This window comes from Somniosus microcephalus, chromosome 25 (genome assembly GCF_052327205.1).
Source record: "Somniosus microcephalus isolate GS21.2 chromosome 25, FLI_Smic_1.0, whole genome shotgun sequence".
Classification (NCBI taxonomy): Eukaryota; Metazoa; Chordata; class Chondrichthyes; order Squaliformes; family Somniosidae; genus Somniosus; species Somniosus microcephalus.
This window is the reverse complement of record NC_141011.1, coordinates 2,792,189-2,816,809: the sequence shown is the minus strand read 5'-3', so window position 1 is coordinate 2,816,809 and position 24,621 is coordinate 2,792,189. Positions and strand designations below refer to the sequence as shown.

At 48.0% G+C, this 24,621-nt stretch overlaps 1 protein-coding gene across 1 annotated transcript in view; it reads left to right on the top strand.

Moving 5' to 3' along the window:
* The window catches only part of muc5.7 (mucin5.7), a gene marked incomplete at its 5' end in the record, with an annotated part of 240,861 nt that overhangs the window by 19,815 nt on the left and 196,425 nt on the right, over nt 1-24,621 (top strand). Inside the window, 5 exon segments of the mRNA XM_085967276.1 lie at nt 2,945-3,119; nt 3,228-3,331; nt 4,689-4,863; nt 4,970-5,067; nt 12,104-12,278. Coding sequence (XP_085823402.1) covers nt 2,945-3,119; nt 3,228-3,331; nt 4,689-4,863; nt 4,970-5,067; nt 12,104-12,278 — 727 coding nt within the window.

The window sequence follows — 24,621 nt, the reverse complement described above, 5'->3', positions numbered from 1 at the left end:
CTAATCCTCCTTCTCACATCCCACTTCCCCCTCATCCCACAATCGCTTCTGATTTACAAGCTGCACATGGTGTAAACAAGCATCTCTTGCTATAGCCCCCTCCCCTCACCACAACTGTACCTTTGTGCCTTTCTCTTTCAGATAGCCAAGAATTATCACCTGGCTAGGCACTGGTGGAGGAGCAGGAAATAGAAGAGTACCAAGGCACTGATGATGAAGACACAGCACCGTCACTCGATTTCACACATAGCCACCAGCTCAGATACTGACACTCCGCATAGTTTAGAGGATAGGTTAGAGGTGGAATCTGCATGTGGTGATACAACAGGCACGAGTGGGCTGCAGCCAGGGCAGGGGAAAGGGTAGTGCAGCTGCCAGCTCCCCGGACAGCGAGGCTGCACACGAGTTCTGCTGAAGAGGACTCAGATGAAGACTTCGATGTGGTGGCCAGAAAGTCTGAGTGCAATGTCAAGGAACATGGAGGAGTCTGGCACTAACCTTGTACAGGGCTTTGCGCAGAGCTTGGAGCCCATGATTTCCAGCATGGAAGTGACGGCCAACTTCATTAACGCACTTGTGGACCCAACCATGATGCCGGGTCTGATGGCTGATGTCTCAGCTTCTAATTCAGCACAAGTAGAAGCCACCCAACGTCTGAGTGCTGCAGTGGAAGCTCAGACTGCTGTCATCATGGCTCTAGATACCAGTGTTCAAAGGGGCTTGTAGGGTGTCACAGCAGTCCAGCAATCCGTCCCCCAACAGATTACTAGGATTGCAAAGGCGTCGCCCCGGGGGAGTGGCAGTGGCTCCGTGGAGACCGAACCTGCTGTCCTCTCTCAGGATGACAGCATTCGTCCTCCCACCACTGCCACTCTGCCAGTACCCTTGCTGTTGCCTGTCAGCCAGCCAGCCCAGACTGCTGCTGCCCATGCTGAGATGCTGCAGTCTGAAGCTGGGCCTTCTCAGCCCAGAGCTCCTTGAGGTCATCCTCCAAGGCCATCTGCAGTCTCCCCCACTGAAAGTCAGCAGCCTTCCACTAGCCGTGCTGCAGTCATTGGGGTAGCACTTCGTTGGAGCACTAGGACAGGCAAAGGCACACAGAAGACAGACACTAAGGGAATGCACAAGGGTGATTAGTTGACTTTATTATGTAATATTGGATGGATTGATGTATAAAGTTGGTTTGGAATGTTTCTTTTGTGGTGGCTTTTATTTCAGCATTGTGGCCAAGGGGATGCTGTGATGGTCCGGAACAGAGGGATGGTAAGGTGTGTGACTGTTGTACAATGGGGATTTGGGGTTCTGTTCAGTGGAACCATAGTCGAATGAGGTGATCACGGACAGCCCAGCCAGAGATGGGATGTGCTGGTTGCCTCCTCCCTTCCTCCTCCTATACCCTCTGCAAGCAGCTTTTCCTCTTCTTTGCTGCCTCTGCTCCATCTCGCTGTCATGTTGCAGGTCAAGGGGGATAGCAACTACAGCACCCATGACTGGGAGCAAGTGGTCTGACCAGCACCCTTGAAGTCAGAAGCAAGGCTTTCTCCACTTGCAACACCACTCCCTGTCACTGCACCAACTTTAAAAAAACTCTGGAAAGCACCAAACACTTCTATAAATTTACACAGCACCAGTAGAAATCAGCAGCTACCCTGAGATGGCTGATGATCCCTTTAAATAGCGCTGGTGGGGGATCCTTGCTGCTGCTGAATGCATGTTGTGCTGTGCAAGGTTAAGACAGGGCGTTGAGGACGAAAATGGCAGCGCTGGAGTCAAATCAGCGTGACGTCATGATCTGCTGACTCTACGTACGTCCGGTGCTCACTCCTAATGCCCGCCCTCACCAAAATGGCCTCCGGCGTGACACGCACCAGAAATCTACTGGATTTACTTGTATGACACAAAACAGCACCCGCAGCGCCAAAAAATCGGTACTATGGAGCTGAATTTCTAGCCAACTGCCTTTCCATCTATTACTAATTTTTGTCAAAACATTTATCGTCATCGATGTATTGTGTTCCATTGGAGAACGTGTCTGGCAGCCTGGCTTTGAACATTGTCATTCAGCTGGGATCAGGCTTTAGTCTGGAAAATCGGATGGAATGAGCATCTTCTCTCACTGCTGCTGTAAGGGAAGCTAACTGAAAAGGGTTTGCCCTGTCAGGCTCATTTCCAGCAACTGCAAAAAAGTTTGCTTCTCACATTCACTTTGCAAATCATATGAATCAGAAAGAAAGAAAAGAAGGAGCTGAAATTTATATCGTGTTTTTTTCAACCTCAAGAGGTCCATAACCGCTTTACACTTAAGAGTAGTCACCGTTGTAATATAGAAAACACAGCAGCCTATATGCACACAGCAAGCTCCCACAAACAGCAATGAAATAAGTGATCAGATGATCTGTTTTATGTGTTGATTGAGTGATAGCCATTGGCCAGGACACCATGACAACTGCCCTGCTCGTCTTCAAATAGTGCCCTGCAAGGTTTATGTCCACCTGAATGGCCGAAAGAAAGGCCGGAGTGGGAAACAGAAATGTTACCTGTGTTATGCGAGATTCCCTGCTGAAGCTGGTGAATAAGTCGAATTTGTGCTAGAACAGAGGGACCTTTGATTACCATTTAACCCCTGATCCAGCTGGCCTGAGAGTGACTGATACTAACAGAGTAAAAAAGAGTTACATTGCTCTCTCAATATTTATACACAGAAATAAGTAATCCTTTCTATTACTAGATCCTTCCTTTTTTGCTCTTTTATTAAGTTCTTTCAGCAACTACTTGTTGAAACCAATTTTGAGTCAGTTTAATTTCTCTATAACCATGTCACCCACAAAAGGATCCAATTATTAAAACTTTTCTCTTTCTATTCTGCACCCACCATGTCACATCCTTCAAAGGCATCTTTAAAAGTGTTGCTAACATCGTAGATTTTGTTTGTTCCTTAAATCAGGTAACTGTAAAACCCGTTGGTTTGACCGAGATAACCCAGGGGGTAAAGGGGATTATGAAGATCTTGTGAATCTCCGAAAAGATTATCCTGGTCAGATCTGCCACAATCCGATTGCCTGTGAAGTGGAGACAACATCAGGAATTCCTGTTGCCAGCTCTGGAGACATCGTTTCTGAGTAAATAATGATTCCTGCCATCTTATTTTGATACTGTGGCTTTATTTTAAAGAATATGAATTGTTTTGGGAACTACATTAACTCACCATTCCATTCCGTATTAAATAGTTGCAGCACTTCTACTGGATTTTTTTGTGTGAATGCAAAGCAAATAGATGGCCGCTGTGCAGATTACAGAATACGATTTAGCTGCCCTGGAGCTTTTTGTAAGTATTGACTGTTACCTTCTACTTTGTGGCTCTACATTCAATGTTGTAGTTTTGCTGCATGTTTAAGTAAGAAGATGATTTCAGTCTCTGGGTAGAATTGAACAGTGTTAGTGCAATATTAAACATTGATGACCTTCTGGAAGTAAAGTGCACTGGAACACTGACCCACAGCATCACCAGGCGTTAGGAGCCAACACCAGCGTTTCTAATCACAGCTGTATTACTGCAGGAGGTACCGAGTGCAGGCCAAATATTTCCCTTCAGGAATAAAGTGAGACTTTCTCCATTGTATCATCAGGGCTTGAGTGAATTTTAACAAAATAAAACAGTTAAAGGGGTGTCCAAAAATCAGTTTTCAGACAGGTCTCTATTCAACCAACTACATGTAACATGTGAATTTCATTATCGGCATAGTTTTCAGTTCCAAGATTTTAGGCCCTTCCCATGGCACCCTTCCGTGCAAGCGCAGGTGCAACACCTGCCCTTTTACCTCCTCTCTTCCCACTGTCCAGGGCCCCAAACACTCCTTCCAAGTGAAACAGCGATTTACTTGTACTTCTTGCAATCTAGTATACTGTATTCGTTGCTCACGATGCGGTCTCCTCTACATTGGGGAGACCAAACGCAGATTGGGTGACTGCTTTGCAGAACACCTCTGTTCAGTCTGTAAACGTGACCCTGAGCTTCCGTTTGCTTGTCACTTTAATTCTCTGCTCCACGCCCACTCTGGCCTCTCTGTTCTCGGCCTCCTACACTGTTCCAATGACCAATGAAGCTCAACGTAAGCTCGAGGAACAGCACCTCATCTTTCGATTAGGCACTTCAGAGCCTTCCAGACTCAACACTGAGTTCACAATTTCAGACCACAACCTCTGACGGACGGCAGCTGTTGATGATTCTGCCATTCCCATTTACACCTCCTCTAGACTCACCTTTTGTTTCTTTACTTGTCTCATTACCCCATTCCCTTTTGCCTTGCACCATCATCCCTTTTTCATTCAATCTCTCCTGCCTTCCACTCTATCATAGACATCCCCCTTTCCCTGCCTTTCTACTTGCTTAAAACCTGTTACATTTCTAACCTTTTCCAGTTCTGATGAAAGGTCATCGGCCTGAAACTTTAACTTTGCTTCCCTCTCCACAGATGCTGTCTGAGCTCTATTATTAGGTTCTCTCAGCAACTACTTGTTGAAACCAATTATGATTCTGTTTAATTTCCCGATAGCTAGGTGACCTCCAGCAGGAGAGCAATTATTAAAACTTTTCTCTTTTTCTATTCTACACCCACCATGTCACATCCTTCAAATCCATCTTTGAAAGTGTTTCTAACAGCATTGATTTTGTTTGCTCCTTAAATCAGGCAACTGCAAAACCCGTTGGTTTGACCGAGATAACCCAGGGGGAAAAGGGGATTATGAAGATCTTGTGAATCTCCGAAAAGAATATCCTGGTCAGATCTGCAGCAATCCAACTGCCTGTGAAGTGGAGACAACATCAGGAATTCCAGCCTCAAGCTCTGGAGACACCGTTTCTGAGTAAATAATGATTCCTCCAGTCTTATGTTGACAGTTACTTTATTTGAAGGAGAATAATTTTTTTTACACACTACATCATTACAACCTCCCATTCTGTAATAAACAGGTGCAGCACTTCTACTGGATTTTCTTGTGTGAATGCGGAGCAATCAGATCGATGGTGTGACGATTACAGAATACGATTTGACTGCCCTGAATCTTTTTGTAAGTATTGGACATTTGTAAAAGTTGATTTATGTACCTTCCACTTTGGAAAGAATGGCTCTACATTCAATGCTGTAGTTCTGCTGTATGTTTGTCAGAAAAAGATAATTTCAGTCTCTGGGTAGAATTGAACGGTGTTAGTGCAATATTAAACACTGAGGACCTTCTGGAAGTAAAGTGCACTGGAACACTGACCCACAGCATCACCAGGCATTAGCACCCAACAAACACCCATAGTTTCCAAACAAAGTTGTGTTACTGCAGGTGGCACCGAGTTCAGGCAGAACATTTCCCTTCAGGAATGAAATGAGACACCACCCCCCAACCCCTCATTGTATCATCAGGTCTCGAGTGAACTTTCACAAAAGAAACTGTTAAAGTCAGAGCCAAATATCAGTTTTCAACCAGTTCTCTATTAAACCAACTAAGTTGAGAATTTCATTATCTTTGGGCCATTTGGAACCTGCAATTCCTTCGATTACATTCAAAATTATGCTTTGCAAACCCACTGTCCGCATGCTTTAATTAGGTCTGTGTTCATGAAGATGTACTGTCTTTCTCATCTGTAAATAATTTCCCACTCCATGTATTATTCTTCACACTTGTATTTCTGTCAAAACATTTATTGTTATCGATGTATTGTGTTCCACTTGAGAAAATGTCTGGCAGCTTGGCTTCGAACACTGTCATTCAGCTGCAATCGGGCTTTAGTCTCGACAATCAGACGGAATGAGCATCTCATCTCACTGCTGCGGTAAAGGATCTAACTGAAAAGGGTTTTGATCTGTCTCAGACTAGTTTCCAGCAACTGTAAATCCACAACAAAATGTTCATATTTTGCTTCTAACAGTAACTGTACAATGTATGAGAAAGAAAGAGCTGCGCTGATACAGCAACCTCAGAATGTCCCAAAGCGCTTTACAGCCAATTCAATACTTTTGAAGTGTAGTCACTGTTGTAATGTAGAAAACGCAGCAGCCAATTTGAGCATAGCAAGGTCCCACAAACAGCAATTAAATAAATGACCAGATGATCTTATTGAGGTACAAAATTCTTTAAATTTCCCCCTGGGAAATATTTTATGTCCATCTGTAAAGCTTAAACAAAGGCCGGAATGGGGAACAGAAATGTTCCCTGTGTTACAAGGTTTTCTGCTGAAGCTGATGAATAAGTCAATGTTATGGCACAGAACAGAGGGACCTTTGACCCTTGATCCAGCTGACCTGAGAGCGCCTGATACTAACACTGGATACTAAAAGTGTAAAAAAGAGTTACATTCCTCTCACAATAATTGTAAAGTCCGCGCCTCAATAATACACGGACTTCGGGAGAACAGTTTAACAGGTACTTTACTGAACAAGAGGCAGCTTGAAACTGAAACTACAGAAGCCTGCTAGGGCCTTTTATACAGGGGTGGTCACTGCCGGTACTGCAGCCTAAGACCAGTTATTCCCTTAAAGGTACATACACAACAATTCCTCCCCTTTTAGATAAACAGTACATAACATTCATTTAACAACTAAATAATAACTAATTACAATTACAATTTTCTCAGTAATATATACATCAACTGAAATAGTCATTTATAAGTTCAGTCTTTGAGGAGGCTTCCTGATCCAGACTGGATAGCGCCTTTCTCGAGTATCCTGTTCTGGCGGTGGAGTCAATTCTGGCTCATTGTCATTGGTTGGTTCGTCAGTTTCCAATACCCCTGCTTCTGAGGTAGACGCAATCTGTACTTCGGGCTCATTACCAGGTGCACATGCTTGTGGTACAGGTTTGGCTTGTTCCTGTGACTCTAGAATCTGGTCAGCATGGCGTCTCACGATGCTCTCTCCAACGTCCACTGTGTACATTAGTGGTCCCTGCTGTGTGCATATCGTGCCTGGCTGCCATTTTTCTGTTCGGTAGTCGCGGGCCAAGACTGGTTGCCCTATCTTGAAGCTCCTGGTTGGCTTCTCATTTATGTGCTGGAACTGCTTATCCTCAACATCTCGTCTTATGTTTGGTTTAAGCAAATCCAAGTGACATCTTAGTCTCCGGTTGAAAAACAGTACGGCTGGAGTTTGGTTGGTTACTGCATGTGTCGCATTCCGGTAAGCAAACAGAAAGTTATCCACCTTGTGTTGCAGTGGTATGTCGTCATTATACATTGCCTTTATGGCCTTTTTAAAGGTCTGAACAAACCTCTCAGCCAATCCATTTGTGGCTGGATGATATGGGGCAGATGTGTAATGTTTCACCCCATTATTCTTCAGGAACCTCCAGAAATCCTCAGACACAAACTGTGGGCTATTGTCGGAACAGATCTGTTCTGGCAACCCATTCCTGGCGAAGATGGTCCTTAGGACTGCAATAGTTTTCTCCGTGGTGGTGGAGGACATTTTAATGACCTCTGGCAATTTCAAATGGGCGTCCACAGCGATTAGAAACATTGAGTCCATAAATGGACCAGCGAAATCAATGTGTACCCGTTGCCATGGAGATGAGGGCCACTCCCATGGATGTAGCGGGGCCTGTGGTGGAGCGTTTTGGACCTTCTGGCACCCTGTGCATCTCTTGGTCATATCCTCGATTTCTTTATCGATTCCCGGCACCACACAAACGCCCTGGCTAGGCTCTTCATTTTTACCCCTCCCAGATGACCCTCGTGAAGCTCATTGAGTACTCTATCTCTCAACTTGGGTGGAATTACCACTCGGGATCCACACATCAAGGTTCCCCGGCACACTGACAGCTGTTCCCTCCTTGGCGAGAATGTTGGCAACAGTGAGTCGCCATATGCTGGCCATCCCTTCACCGTCAAATCATAGACCCGAGAGAGTGTCGGGTCATTTCGGGTTTCCTTCTCAATACTTGCGTTTGTAACAGGCAAACATTCGACTATGGTCGCATGGAATATCTCCACAGGGTCCACTGCAGGTGCTTCTTCCGCCGTAGGCAACGGTAGGCGCGACAGCCCATCAGCGTTTCCATGTTGTTTCGTACCTTTGTACTCTATGTCATACTGATGTGCCCCTAGAAACAGTGACCATCTTTGCAGCCATTGCGCCGTCATCACCGGAACGCCCTTCTTTGGGTTAAAAATTGAGACCAGGGGTTGATGATCAGTCAGTAGGGTGAATTTCTGCCCGTGCAGATAGTGATTGAATTTCTTCACCCCCCACACCAGGCTGAGGGCCTTCCTGTCAATCTGGGCGTAGTTACGCTCGGCTGAGGTTAGCGAGTGCGATGCAAAGGCTATTGGCCTCTCTGAACCGTCACGGAATTTGTGTGACAGCACCGCTCCAATGCCGTAAGGTGACGCATCACATGCCAACCGAATCGGTAGTGTTGGGTTGTAGAGGGCCAATACTTCTTTTGAAGTGATTTGGCATTTACATTCCTGAAAGGCACGCTTACACTCATCACTCCATTTCCATGTTACACCAGTTTGAAGGAGGGCGTTCAGTGGGTGCAGAATTGTAGATAAATTCAGCAAGAACTTATGGTAGTAGTTTACCAACCCGAGGAACGACCTCAGTTGCGACACATTTTCTGGTGCTGGAGCCTTGACTACAGCCTCAATCTTGTCCGGCGACTTATGCAACCCTTCCTCATCAATCATGTGGCCACAATATGAGATTTGTCGCCTGAAGAACTCGCATTTGGGACGGTTGGCTCATAGCCCATATTCCTGCAATCTCGTGAGCACCTGTTCCAGGTTGGCAAGGTGTTCATTGTCATTTTCGCCCGTAACCAGGATGTCATCCAAATAACACTGGGTCCCCGGGATCCCTTGCAGGACTTGTTCCATTGCCCTCTGCCACATAGCCGGGGCCGATGCTACCCCAAATACCAGTCGATTGTACTGGTAAAGGCCTTTGTGAGTGTTTATCGTGAGGTATTTCCTAGATGCTTCTTCCACCTCCATTTGTAGATACGCTTGAGCCAGGTCAATCTTTGTAAAACGTTTCCCTCCAGATAGTGAGGCGAAAATATCTTCTAGCCGCGGAAGCGGATACTGTACTGTGTGCAGGACTGGGTTCACAGTCACCTTGAAGTCCCCACAGATGCGAACCTTCCTTGGCTCCCCAGGCGTGCTGCTCAATGCTTTCTTCATTACCAGAACGATGGGTGTGGCCCACTCGCTCCAGTCCACCTTAGACAGCACCCCCGAATGCTCCAGACTCTCCAGTTCAGCTTCCACAGCTGGGCGTATCGCGTATGGCACCGGTCTGGCCTTGAAAAATTTTGGGGTTGCGTTATCCTCAATCTTTATGGTTGCCTTTACTCCTTTTAGAGTCCCAAGTCCTTGTTGGAACACATCTTCCGCATCAGATAGAATTTGTGACAGACGTCCAGGTGCGACGTCATCATCTTTTTTGTCAGTCACAGTTAGTGCCAGAATGGAATGCCAATCCAATTGTAGTCTTCGGATCCATTCACGTCCCAATAATGGTGGTCCTCCATCTCGTAGTATATACATGTATAGTTTCTGTGTTTCCTTTCCGTTATATTCAACTGGCACCCTTATTTTTCCTCTGGGGTAGACCTTTTGCCCCGTGTATGTCTTCAATACAATGGACGTGTCCTTTAAGGGTATGTGTGAGAATAGCCGCTCATAGTCTCGTCGATTCATGACAGTTAGGGCTGATCCTGTGTCCAATTCCATCTTCACTGGGGACCCTGCTATCATGAGGGTGACCCAAATGGTTCGGTGATCTTCTTTTGCGATCACGTTGTGTAACTTTAAACAACTTAGTCGCCTGCTCCCGGAGTCCTTATCACTCTCCTGATCTTCCGAACTACTATCTGTCAGTTTCTTTACTTTCCTGTACTGTTCCTTAGTAGTTCTTGTCGTGTTGGTCTTCTTTCCCGACCTGCAGACTCTCGCTCTATGTCCCATTTTCCCGCATTGCCTGTATATTTTGTCTTTAAACCAGCAGTCCTTCTGCTCATGGGTTGTTCTGCCGCAGCGATAGCACTTTTCGGCTCCATACGCCATTTCGTTAGCGCGGTATTCTTGTGGTTTCTGTTGTATTTCTGCAGCTCCCCATGCTGCTGCTTCGTAGGATACTGCCACGCTGAAAGCCTGTTCTAGCGTTCTACGGGGTAATGGCGGCGACCCGCAGCTTCGGCGCGTCTCGCTTTCCTTCCCCCCCCGTTTTGTTTCTCTCCGCTGTCCTGTTCTCGAGCACCGACTGCGCCCTGTGCGCTCCACCCTCTCTCTCTTGTTTTCTTTTCCCGGTGACGCTGCGCGGCCCGATTTGTAGAGCCGCTTGATTGAGCTTGAGCCCGCCGCAGTCCGGAAGGGTCAGCGCGCTACCTGCTACCAGCACGATTCGCTGGAACCACAGTCTCTCCCGCTATTCTCCAAACACCGATGGATTCTTCGGGCGGTTGCCCTCGGTCGACGCCCGTTGCTCAGACTACGACCTTCCTTTCAGGCGAGATCCCCATGAGATGATGCCACACTGCAGGTGAGTTCGAACTTACTCGTCGCCACTGTAAAGTCCGCGCCTCAATAATACACGGACTTCGGGAGAACAGTTTAACAGGTACTTTACTGAACAAGAGGCAGCTTGAAACCTGAAACTACAGAAGACTGCTAGGGCCTTTTATACAGGGGTGGTCACTGCCGGTACGGCAGTCTACGACCAGTTATTCCCTTAAAGGTACATACACAACAATAATCATAACCCGAAATAAATAATGGTTTCTATTACTAGACCCTTCTGTTTTTGCTCTTCTCAGCAACTACTTGTTGAAACCAATTATGATTCCGTTTAATTTCTCTATAGCCAGGTCACCTCCAGAGGATCTAGTTATTAAAACTTTTCTCTTTCTATTCTGCATCCACCATGCCACATCCTTCAATTCAACAAAATGCCACATAGGAAGCTTATTAAGAAGATGGAAGCCCTTGGAATTAAGGGGAAAGTGGCTATGGATATGAAATTGGCTCAGTGACAGAAAGCAGAGGGCGGTGGTGGATGGATGTTTTTCAGATTGGGAGGTGGTTTGCAGTGGTGTTCCCCAAGGGTCAGTTTTGGATCCATTACTCTCTTCAATTTTTATAAATGACCTAGACTCTGGTGTAGGGAGCAGCATTATAAAGTTTGCAGATGATATGAAACTTGGCATGTAGTAGATAGTGATGAGGATAGTTCCAGGCTTCAGGCTGACAGACAGGATGGTGAAATGGGCTGAAGCAGGGCCGATGGAGTTCAATGCGGAGAAGTGTGAAGTGATGCACTTTGGGAGGGCTAATATAGAAAGTCACTAAACGATAAATGGCGCGATTCTGAAAAGTGTAGATGAGCAGAGAGACCTTGGTGTCCATATACACAAATCCTTAAAGGTGACAGGGCAAGTTGATAAGGTGGTTAAAAAAGCATATGGTTACTTGGGTTTATATTTAGAGGGATAGAATATAAAAACAGAGGTCACGCTAGAACTTTATAAGTCACTGGTTAGGCCTCAGCTGGAGTACTGTGGACAATTCTGGGCCCCACACTTCAGGAAAGATGTAAAGGCCTTAGAAAGGGGACAGAGGAGGTTTACCAGGATGTTACCAGGGATGAGGGACTTCAGTTTTGAGGAGAGGTTGGAAAAGTTAGGACCTAATAGAGGCTTTCAAGGTGATGAGATTTTGATAAGAGTAGAGAGAGAAAAACTATTCCCTCTGGCAAGTGGGTCAAAAACCAGAGGTGATAGACTTAAAATTCTTAGCAAAAGACCTAGAGGGGAGATGAGGAGAAATATTTTCACTCCGAGGGTTGTGGGGATCGGGAACACTCGACCTGAACAGGTGGTGGAAGCTGATTCCATCAATAATGTTAAAGGGAGTTGGACGGGTTCTTGAGGATGAGGAACTGACAGGGTTACGGACAAGGAGCGGGGATGTGGGACAAAACACGACTGATCTTTCAAAGAGCCAGCACAGGCTCGATGGGCCGAATGGCCTCCTTTTGTGCTGTAAATTTCTGATTCTATGAAATCTATCTTTAAAAGTGTTTCTAACAGTGTAGATTTTGTTTTTTCCTTTAATCAGGCAACCGCAAAACCGAGTGGTTTGACCGAGATAACCCATCGGGGAATGGTGATTATAAAGATCTTGTGAATCTCCAAAATGAATAGCCTGATCAGATCTGCAGTAATCCGACTGCCTGTGAAGTGGAGACAATATCAGGAATTCCAGCCTCAAGCTCTGGAGACACCGTTTCTGAGTAAATAATAATTCCTCCCGTCTTATTCCTCATCACCACCTCTCTCGACCCCTCCCCGCCTCTGATTTGTCATGCTGCTTGTCCAACATCCAGTATTAGAGAGCAGAAATTTCCTCCAATTATTATTGGGAAGACCGAAGATAATACCTTTGGACCCCACTAAAAATTCCAATACTTAGCCACATTAGGCTGAGGCTGAACCATATTGTTTGCAACCTTGGCGTCCTATTTCATCCTGAGCTGAGCTTTCAACTCCAAATCCTCTCCATCACCAAATCCTCTCCATCACCAAGACTGCCTACTTCCACCTCCGTAACATCACCCATCTCTGCCCTGTCTCAGCACATCTGCTGCTGAAACGCTCATCCCTGCCTTTGTTACCTCGAGACTCGACTATTCCAACGCTCTCCTGACCGGCCTCCCCCGTTCCACCCTCCATAAACTTCAGTCATTTGGCTCCCGTTGCAGCAACCCATTGATTTTTTAAATTCTCATCCTTGTTTTCAAATCCTTCCATGGCCTCGCCCCTCTCTACCTCTGTAACCTCCTACAGCCCTCCGAAGTCTCTGCGTTCCTCCAATTCTGGCCTCTTGCGCATCCCTGATTTTCTTCAGTCCACCATTGGTGGTTTTGCCTTCAGTTGCGTAGGCCCTAAGCTCTGGACTTCCCTCCCTAAACCTCTCCATGTGTTCTGCTTCCTTAAAGCGCCCCTTAAAAATTACCTTGGTGACCACCTGTCCTAATATCAACTTATACAACTTGCTTTCAAAATGTTTGAAAATCGCTCCTGTGAAGCACCTTGGGATGTTTTTACAACATTAAAGTTGCTATATAAATGCAAGTTGTTGTTGTACTGTGTCTTTATTTCAAAGAATATGCATTGGTTTAGTAACTACATTATTGCACCCTCCTATTGATTTGAGCACAAAAATTTAGACTGACACTCCAGTGCAGCGCTGAGGGAGTGCTGCACTGTCGGAGGTGCCATCTTTAGTCATAGAGTTATACAGCACAGAAAGAGGCCCTTCGACCCATCATGTCCGCGCCGGTCATCAAGCCCTATCTATTCTAATCCCATTTTCCAGCACTTGGTCCGTAGCCTTGTATGCTATGGCATTTCAAGTGCTCATCTAAATGCTTCTTGAATGTTGTGAGGGTTCCTTCCTCTACCACCCTTTCAGGCAGTGAGTTCCAGATTCCAACCACCCTCTGAGTGAAAAAGTTTTTCCTCAAATCCCCTCTAAACCTCCTGCCCCTTACCTTGAAACTATACCCCATGGTTATTGACCCCTCTACTAAGGGGAAAAGTTCCTTTCTATCTACCCTATCTATGCCCCTCATAATCTTGTACACCTCAATCAGGTCCGCCCTCAGCCTTCTCTGCTCTAAGGAAAACAACCCCAGCCTGTCCAGTCTCTCTTCATAACTGAAGCGCTCCAGCCCAGGTAACATCCTGGTGAATCTCCTCTGCACCCTCTCCAATGCAATCACACCCTTCCTATAGTGTGGCGACCAGAACTGCACACAGTATTCCAGCTGTGGCCTAACCAGCGTTTTATCCAGATCCTGCCTTATCATATTAAAATCAGCTTTCCCCCAATTTAGAACCTTTATTTCCGGTCCATCTTTGTCCTTTTCCATGACTACCTTAAATCTCACCGAATTATGGTCACTGTCACCAAAATGCTCTCCTACTGACACTTCTACCACTTGCCCGGCTACATTCCCTAGAATTAGGTCCAGTACCGCCCCCTCTCTTGTAGGACTTTCTACATGCTGGCTTAAAAAGCTCTTCTGGATGCACTTTAAGAATTCCGCACCCTCTAATTTCACACTCTGACTATCCCAGTTAATATTGGGGAAGTTGAAATCCCCTACTATTATTACCCTATTATTTCTACACTTCTCTGAAATTTGCCTACATATCTGTTCCTCTATCTCCCCCTGACTGTTTGGGGGCCTATAGTACACTCCCAGCAAAGTGCTTGCCCCCTTTTTGTTTTTAAGTTCTACCCATATGGCCTCATTAGAGGAACATGCTAATATATCGTCCCTCCTTACAGCAGTAATTGACTCCTTGATTAATACTGCGACACCCCCTCCTCTTTTACACCCCTCTCTGTCTCGCCTGAAGATTCTATACCCCGGAATATTGAGCTGCCAGTCCTGCCCCTCCCTCTAACATGTCTCTGTGATAGCAACAATATGACACTGCCATGTGTTCATCAACACCTTCAATTCATCTGCCTTACTCGCAAGACTCCTTGCATTAAAATAAATGACATCCAGCCTTGCCATACTGCCTTGTGCCGTTACATATTTGCTCTGCCTCCCAGGCTGACTTGTTTTTTCCTCTATATTTGGCTGTGCATCACCCCCTAAAATAGCTCCACTCCGTATCCCATCCCCCTGCCAAGTTAGTTTAAACCCCCCCCAACAGTACTAGCAAACCTCGCCGCAAGGATGTTGGTCCCGTTCCGGTTCAGGTGCAATCCGTCCAACTTGTACAGTTCCCACCTTCCCCAGAAGCAGACCCAGTGATCCAGGAAACTAAAGTCGTCCCTCCTGCACAAACTCTTTAGCCACGCATTCATCTGCTCTATCCTCCTATTCCTATATTCAGTAGTATGTGGCACTGGGAGTAATCCAGAGATGATCTTGTGTGAGGCACCTTGGGGAGGAGCGATCATAATATGATAGAATTCTTCATTAAGATGGAGAGTGAGGTATTTGACTCAGAGACTAGGGTCCTGAATTTAAATAAAGGAAACTACGATGGCATGAGGGGCGAGTTGGCTAGGATGGATTGGGGAATGTTACTCAAAGGATTGACGGTGGATAGGCAATGGCAAACATTTAAAGATCGCATGGATGAACTACAGAATTTGTTCATCCCTGTTTGGCATAAAAATAAAACAAAAATGGTGACTCAACCGTGGCTAACAAGAGAAATTAGGGATAGCATAAGATCCAAGGAGAGGACATATCAATTGGCCAGAAAAAGCAGCAAACCTGAGGATTGGGAGCAGTTTAGGATTCAACAAAGGAGGACAAAGGGATTAATTAAGAGGGGGGAAAATAGAGAATGAGAGTAAGCTTGCAGGGAACATAAAAACTGACTGCAAAAGCTTCTATAGATATGTGAAGAGAAAAAGGCCTAGAAATTCAGTGCCCTTAGCGCCGATTTTGCGGCGCTAGAGGGCCTAGCGCTGCAATTGGCGCCGGTTCCTAAATTGCCTGGGGCCCTTCCGCGGCGGTAGACCGGTAGCGCTGCGCCGGCACCGATGACGTCATCGGTGTGCGCAGCGTCCCGGTTGCCGTGGTAACCCGGCCCCAAGCCGAAATTCAGTTGCGCCCGCCTCGCCCGTGGCAGGCGCAACTAAGACTCTGGCAACAGAGTCTTCCCCCAGTGTGCGCCGGCGCATAAAGGTGGAGCGGCGGCCGGCCGCGTTCCCGGCGGCCGCCTGCCCGCACCTCCCTTCCCGGACTCCTGCATTCCCCCCCCGCGGCCCTGATCAGTGTCTCATGCGAGCCCGGCACTTCCCCGAGGTGCCGGGCTCAGATGTCGGGTCAATCCGCCGGACAGTTGTCGGCTGCAGGCAGCTCCTCCTTAACAGGTCTCGATAAAAGATTAGCATGCAAAGTTAAAGCACATGGGATTGGGGGTAAGGTACTGACTTGGATAGAGAACTGGTTGGCAGACAGGAAGCAAAGAGTTGGAATAAACAGGTCTTTTTCTGAGTGGCAGGCAGTGACTAGTGGGGTACCACAGGGATCGGTGCTAGGACCCGTTATTCACAATATATATTAATGATCTAGACGAGGGAACTAGATGTAATCTCCAAGTTTGCAGATGAAACAAAGCTGGGTGGGCGTGCGTGCTGTGAGGAGAATGCAGAGAAACTCCAGTATGATTTGGACAGGTTGGGTGATTGGGCAGATGCATGGCAGATGCAATATAATGTGGATAAATGCGAGGTTATCCACTTTGGTGTCAAAAACAGGAAGGCAGATTATTATCTGAACGGCAATAGATTGGGAAAAGGGGAAGTGCAACGAGACCTGGGTGTCCTTGTGCACCAGTCGCTGAAGGTAAGCATGCAGGTGCAGCAGGCGGTTAAGAAGGCAAATGGTATGTTGGCCTTCATAGCGAGAGGATTCAAGTGCAGGAGCAAGGATGTCTTGCTGCAGTTGTACAGGGCCTTGGTGAGATCACACCTTGAGTATTGTGTGCAGTTTTGATCGCCTTATCTGAGGAAGGATGTTCTTGCCATGGAGGGAGTGCTGTGAAGATTCACCAGGCTGATACCTGGGATGGCAGGAATGACGTATGAAGAGAGATTGGGTCGACTGGGCTTGTATTCACTAGAGTTTAGACGAATGAGAGGGGCTCTCATTGAAACTTATAAAATTCTAACAGGATTAGACAGACTAGATGCAGGAAGGATGTTTCCGATGGTGGGGGAGTCCAGAACCAGGGTCACAGTCTAAGGATAAGGGGTAAGCCATTTAGGACTGAGATGAGGAGGAAGTTCTTCACCCAGAGAGTGGTGAACCTGTTGAATTCTCTACCACAGAAGGCAGTTGAGGCCAATTCATTACATATATTCAAGAAGGAGTTAAAAATATTTCTTAAGGCTAAAGGGATCAAGGGATATGGGGAGAAAGCAGGGACAGGGTACTGAATTTGGATGATCAGCCATGATCTCATTAAATGGCAGAACAGGCTCGAGGGGCTGAATGGCCTACTCCTGCTCCTATCTTCTATGTTTCTATATTACAACCTTTGAGGTCCTGCTTTTTAATCTGCTACCTAGCTCTCTAAATTCTTGTTGCAGAACCTCCTCCCTCTTTCTACCCATGTCGTTGGTACTAATGTGAATCACGACCTCTGACTGTTCGCCCTCCCCCTTCAGAATGCCCTGCAGCCGTTCACTGACATCCTTGACCCTGGCACCAGGGAGGCAACATACCATCCTGGAGTCACGTCTGTGGCCACAGAAACATCTATCTGTTCCCCTTACGATAGAATCCCCTATCACTATTGCTCTCCCACTCTTTTTCCTCCCCTCCTGTGCAGCTGAGCCACTCGTAGTGCCACAGACTTGGCTCTTACTGCAATCCTCAAGAAACCATCTCCCCCAGCAGTATCCAAAACGGAAAATCTGTTGGAGAGGGAGATGGACCCAGGGGACTCCTGCACTACCTTCCTAGTTCTTTTACTCTGTCTGGCGGTCACCCATTCCATCTGCCTGTGCACTATTTATCTGCGGTGTGACCACCTCGTTAAACGTGCTATCCATGAAGATCTCAGCTTCACAGATGCTCCACAGTGACTCCAGCCGCAGCTCCAGCTCCAAAACACGGATTTCGAGGAGCTGCAGCTGAAGACACTTCCTGCCTAATCAAAAGATGAGGTGCTGTTCCTCGAGCTTACGTTGAACTGTAGTTTTGCTGTGTATTTAAGATGATGATTTCAGTCTGTTGTTGAAACTGAACGGTGTGAGTGAAGTGTTACACATCGAGAACCTTCTAGGGGTAGAGCGCACAGAATACTTGCCAACTGCATCACCAAGTGATAGGAACCCAACACCCAGAGGGCTTAATCATGGTCGTGCCAGTGCAGGAGGTAGAGAACACAGGCCAAACACTTGCATTCAGGGACGATAGTTGACTCGCCCCAGTGTACCAATGAGATGTAATTGTATTCACACTAATGCCTTGTGGGGGTTGGTGCACTGGAACACTACCGCACTGTATCTCAGAGGGTGAGACCTCAATACCCTGTGTTATGAGCAATGTGGGGAAGCTCCAAGCAGTGGACAATCACTGCTATTCAGAGATAGTAGGAAAGTTGCCCAGACTACTGTTCCAGCAACAAGGAGCTTGTAAACAGAAATTCAGTACCTTAGCGCCTCCCATTAACGCCTCCAGGGGGCGGTGATGACTTACTGCCCGAGTGCAGCGATGTTAGCGCCACTGGCAAAATTTACCTGCTGGTTTGCGGCAGCACTAACCACTATTGTCACACCCACCAGGTGGTGGACGTGTCTGTAGGAGAGCATTTTGGCGATAGTGACCACAATTCGGTGAGATTTAAGGTGGTCATGGAAAAAGACAAAGACGGCCCGGAAATAAGGGTTCTAAATTGGGGGAAGGCAGATTTTAATAAGATAAGACAGGATCTGGCCAAAGTGGACTGGGAGCAGCTACTTATAGGAAAATCCACATCAAAACAGTGGGAGGCTTTCAGAAGGGAAATAGAGAGAGTACAACACCAACATGTTCCTGTAAGGGTCAAGGGTGGGACCAACAAGCAAAGGGAACCTTGGATGACAAAGGACATACAAAAATGCATTAGGAAAAAAAGGGGGGCTTTTGGCAGTTACAAAAGACAAAAGACGGTGGAAGCCCTAGAGGAGTATAAGAGGTGCAGGGGCATACTTAAAAAGGAAATTAGGAGGGCGAGGAGGGGCCATGAAATAACACTGGCGAGCAAGATAAAGGAAAATCCTAAGATGTTTTATAAGTATATTAAGAGCAAGAGGATAACCAGGGAAAGGGTAGGGCCCATTAGGGACCAAAGTGGCAAGCTGTGTGTAGAGCCAGAAGAAGTAGGTGGGGTTTTAAATGAATTTTTTGCCTCCGTGTTCACTGTGGAGAAAGATGATGTAGGCATAGAAATCGGGCAAGGGGACTGTGACATACTTGAACATATTAGCATCGAGAGGGAGGAGGTACTAGCGGTTTTAGCAGGCCAAAAAGTGGATAAATCCCCAGGCCCGGACGAGATGCATCCCAGGCTGTTGTGTGAGGCAAGGGAGGAGATTGCGGGGGCTCTGACACAAATTTTCAGAACCTCTCTGGCCACAGGGGATGTACCAGAGGACTGGAGAACAGCTAACGTAGTACCATTATTCAAGAAGGGTAGCAGGGATAAACCAGGGAATTACAGGCCAGTGAGCCTAACATCTGTGGTAGGGAAATTATTGGAAAAAATTCTGAGGGACAGAATTAGTCTCCACTTGGAGAGGCAAGGATTAATCGGGGATAGTCAGCATGGCTTTGTCAAGGGTAAATCATGTCTGACCAATCTGATTGAATTTTTCGAGGGGGTGACTAGCTGTGTAGATGAGGGAAATGCTGTGGATGTGGTTTACATGGACTTCAGTAAAGCTTTTGACAAAGTCCCGCATAGGAGACTGGTCAAGAAGGTAAGAGCCCATGGGATCCAGGGGGCCTTGGCGCGTTGGATCCTAAACTGGCTGAGTGGCAGGAGGCAGAGGGTGATGGTCGAAGGTTGCTTTTGTGACTGGAAGCCTGTGTCCAGTGGGGTACCTCAGGGATCGGTGCTGGGACCCTTGCTGTTTGTGATCTACATTAACGATTTGGATGAGAATGTAAAGGGTATGATCAGTAAGTTCGCGGATGACACGAAAATTGGTGGGGTGGTAAATTGCGAGGAGGAAAGTCTCAGGCTACAGGACGATATTAACGGGTTGGTCAGATGGGCGGAAAAGTGGCAAATGGAATTTAACCCGGAAAAATGCGAGGTGATGCATTTTGGACGGTCAAATAAGGCAAGGGAATACACAATGGGTGGTAGGGCCCTAGGAAGTACAGAGGGTCAGAGGGACCTTGGTGTACATGTACATAGATCCCTGAAGGCAGCGGAGCAGGTAGATAAGGTGGTTAAAAAGGCATATGGGATACTTGCCTTCATTAGCAGAGGCATAGAATATAAGAGTAGGGAGGTTATGATGGAGCTGTACAAAACGCTGGTGAGGCCACAGCTGGAGTACTGTGTGCAGTTCTGGTCGCCTCACTATAGGAAGGATGTGATTGCTCTGGAGAGGGTGCAGAGAAGATTCACCAGGATGTTACCTGGGATGGAGCGCCTTAGCTATGAAGAGAGACTCTACAGGCTGGGGTTGTTTTCCTTGGAGCAAAGGAGGCTGAGGGGGGACCTGATTGAGGTGTACAAAATGATGAGGGGCATAGATAGGGTAGATAAAGAGGAACTTTTCCCCTTAGTAGGGGGGTCAATAACAAGGGGGCACAGATTCAGGGTAAGGGGCAGGAGATTTAGGGGGGATTTGAGGAGGAACTTTTTCACCCAGAGGGTGGTTGGAAGCTGGAACTCACTGCCTGAAAGGGTGGTAGAGGCAGGAACCCTCACAACATTCAAGAAGCATTTGGATGAGCACTTGAAATGCCATTGCATACAAGGCTATGGACCAAATGCTGGAAAATGGGATTAGACTGGACAGGGATGGATGGGCGGCGCAGACACGATGGGCCGAAGGGCCTCTTTCTGTGCTGTAAAACTCTATGACTCTATGACCTGAGGTCGGAGATTGTGACGTCATCCGGCGGCGCATCGCCCCAGTAGCGCCCCGGACCGGAAATTCATTCTCGCCTCCTGCCTCAGCGCATGCCGTTAGGAACGACAGGTGGAGGAGGTGGTTTGCGGTTGGCTGGGAGCTGGGGGAGCGCTATTTTAAGGCGTGAACTTCTGGGGTTTGTTTTCGTCGACAAACCATGCTGCCTTGTCAGTTTGACAGAAGCAGACGGGCGGTTTGACCAATTTGAGGTTTTCCTACTTGAAGGCGTTTTGCTCCTGAGAAAAATGTATCAGTTTAATTTGTGTTACTTTTGATACTGCAACATTTCCATCATTTAATGGGGGCTGTACTGGCACTGGGCCTCGCCCTCCAGCTTCACCAATGGAGACAGAGAGAAAGATTGGAAAATGTGGCCAGAGGGAGGAGGGCCAATAGGGCTCTCAACAGGCGAACTTACTCTCCCAGGGTATTCCAGGAGCAGTTCTCCTACATTCATCTGTCAGAGGAGCAGTGCCTTAGAAGGCTCCGCTTCAACAAGGAGGTGGTCACAGAGCTTTACCACCTCCTGCAGTCAGACCTCCAGCCTCAGCTCAGGACCAGGGCGTCTCCCTCAGTGGCAGTGAAGGTCACAATCGCTCTCAATTTCTATGCTAGCAGCTCCTTCCAGGCTTCAACAGGGGATATTGCAAACATTTCGCAGTTCGCTGTGCATTGCTGCATCCGGGAGGTGATGGATGCTCTGTACAGAAGGAGAAGGGAGTACATCTCATTCCCCATGACCAGGGAGAAACAGGATGAACGCTCATGTGGCTTTGCAAGGATAGCGGGCTTCCCCATGGTTCAGGGTGCCATTGACTGCACCCACGTGGCTTTGCGGGCACCTCATCACAATGCAAAGGTGTTCCGTAACTGCAAAGGCTACCACTCTCTGAACGTTCAGTTGGTGTGCGACCACAGACAGCTCATCCTCACTGTCAATGCCCGCTATCCTGGCAGCAGCCAAGATGCATTCATCCTGCGTGAGACCGGTGTCCCAGCACTGTTCCTCCCACCACATGAAGCTCGCGGCTGGCTGCTCGGAGACAAGGGTTATCCACTCGCCACCTGGCTGATGACACCCCTCCGCAACCCCAACACTCCTGCTCAACACGCATACAATGACAGCCATAGCGCTACCAGGAACCTGATCGAACAGACGATCGGGGTGCTAAAGCAATGGTTCCGCTGCCTTGATGGCTCTGAAGGAGCCCTGCAGTACTCCTCTGATCGAATCTCGCTTTTCATCATTGTGTGCTGCATGCTGCACAATCTGGCCATTCTGAGGGCCCAGCCATTGCCACCAGGGATTGGAGGTCCGCCTCAGGAGGAGGAACAGGGACAGAAGGAGGAGGAGGCGGAGGAGGAGGCTGAAGAGGAGGAGGAGCAGCACCAACGTAGGAGGGAGTCACTCAATCTTGCTTCTGCAAGGGCCGTGCATGATCACCTCATTACACAGCGCTTCCAATAAATGAGAGAGCACATTGCCTTTGCGCAGAACAACCACATCATTACAGCCAGCTCACAGCCCCTATGGCAAAGCTCAAATGTGAAACATCACAAAATGTGCTACGTCCAATTAAAAATGTATTATTGTGCACAGCTCTCTCTTATGAAACACAACCAATAATAAACAAACACAATAATTTATCAACAAACACAACTGGTTCTTAGCAAACGGAACTATTTGTTATCAAACTCAACAATATATTTACAAACACATCAAATTATTTACACACACTCCCCATTTGCAATTTACTCCCTGATGCGCTATCAATTACCCAAAAGACTGAGGTTAAGCGAGTAACTAACAGGCTTTTATTAACAAGAGAATGAAGGTGCGCCTCGAGTGGTCAACCAGTCCAGACTGTGGAGCAGTCACCTTTATACCTGGACTTGTGGGAGGAGTCAGCCGAGGCATGTACAGACATGTACACAGTGGAATACAAACACCCGTACAGGCACATTCACCCCTTGTTTAAAAATGAGTCCGGCGGGGTGAAGTGTATTAAAAGTTTGTGTATTGGAGTCTCTCCGGAGGTCTTGTCTGCCGCTGTGATCGACGTGGCGACGGCAGGGGTAGTGAAGCTTCCGGCGTCGAGTCCCGCGTAGGCTGGGGCACTGGTGTGTAGTCCTCGTGGGTGTCGAGTGGGTCGCGGGGCCCAGGCGTGCCGTCTGCTGGGGTTGGATATTGGATCGTGGGGGGGGGTGGTAGTGGGTAGTGGGTTACTGGGGCCCCCGAGGGTGCGAGGTCTCGTATGGAGACTGTGTCCTCCCGCCCGTCCGGGTACGCAATGTAAGCATACTGGGGGTTGGCGTGGAGGAGGTCGACCCTCTCGACCAGGGGGTCCATTTTATGGGTCCTCACGTGTCTTCTCAGTAGGACCGGCCCTGGGGACGTCAGCCATGGCGGTAGCGATGTCCCTGATGTGGACTTCCTTGGGAAGACAAACATTTTCTCATGAGGGGTGGCGTTCGTGGCAGTGCAGAGCAGTGACCGAATAGAGTGGAGTGCATCGGGGAGCACATCCTGCCAGCGGGAGGTCGGAAGGCCCCTAGACTTTAAGGCTAGCAGGGCGGCCTTCCAAACTGTCGCATTCTCTCTTTCCACCTGTCCGTTCCCCCGGGGGTTGTAACTGGTGGTCCTGCTTGTGGCAATACCCCTAGCAAGCAGGTACTGGCGGAGTTCGTCGCTCATAAACGATGAGCCCCGGTCGCTATGGATATAGCTGGGGAAACCGAACAGGGTGAAGAGGTCGTTCAGACATTTAATGACCGTGGCACTGGCCATGTCCGGGCAGGGGATGGCGAACGGGAAACGGGAGTACTCATCAATAATGTTGAGGAAGTACACATTGCGGTCGGAGGAGGGGAGAGGCCCTTTAAAATCAACGCTCAGGCGCTCGAAGGGGCGAGTGGCTTTTATCAGGTGAGCTCTGTCTGGTCTATAAAAGTGCAGTTTGCACTCAGCTCAGACTTGGCAGTTCCTGGTCATGGTCCTGACCTCCTCAATGGAGTAAGGCAGGTTGCGGGCCTTGATGAAGTGGAAGAGCCTGGTGACCCCCAGGTGGCAGAGGTCATTGTGGAGGGCCCGCAGTCTATCGATCTGCGCACTGGCGCAGGTGCCACGCGATAGAACATCCGGGGGTTCATTGAGCTTCCCGGGCCGGTACAAGATCTCGTAATTGTAGGTGGAAAGTTCGATTCTCCACCTCAAGATCTTGTCGTTTTTGATTTTGCCTCTCTGTTTGTTGTTAAACATAAAAGCAACTGAACGCTGGTCAGTGAGCAGGGTAAATCGTTTTCCGGCCAGGTAGTGCCTCCAATGACGCACAGCCTCCACAATAGCCTGGGCCTCCTTCTCAACAGCGGAGTGTCTGGTCTCCGGGCCCTGGAGGGTTCGTGAAAAGAAGGCCACGGGTCTCCCCGCCTGATTAAGCGTAGCGGCCGGGGCAAAGTCGGACGCGTCGCTTTCCACCTGGAAGGGGATGGATTCGTCCACTGCGTGCATGGTGGCTTTGGCAATGTCTTCCTTGATATGGTGGAAGGCTAAGCGGGCCTCTGCCGTCAAGGGAAAAAGAAGTGGACGTGATCAGCGGACGGGCCTTGTCCGCATAGTAGGGGACCCACTGGGCGTAATAGGAGAAAAACCCTAGGCACCTCTTCAGGGCCTTGAGGCAGTGGGGCAGTGGGAGTTCCATAAGGGGATGCATCCGGTCGGGGTCGGGACCGATGACTCCGTGTTCCACAACACAGCCAAGGATGGCGAGGCGGGTCGTGCGGAATATGCACTTCTCCTTGTTATACGTCAGGTTCAGGAGTTGGGCGGTGCAGAGGAATTTTTCGAGGTTTGCGTCATGGTCCTGCAAGTCATGGCCGCAGATGGTCACATTGTCCAGATATGGGAAAGTGGCCTGCAACGCATTTTGATCGACCATCCGGTCCATCTCCCTTTGGAAGAC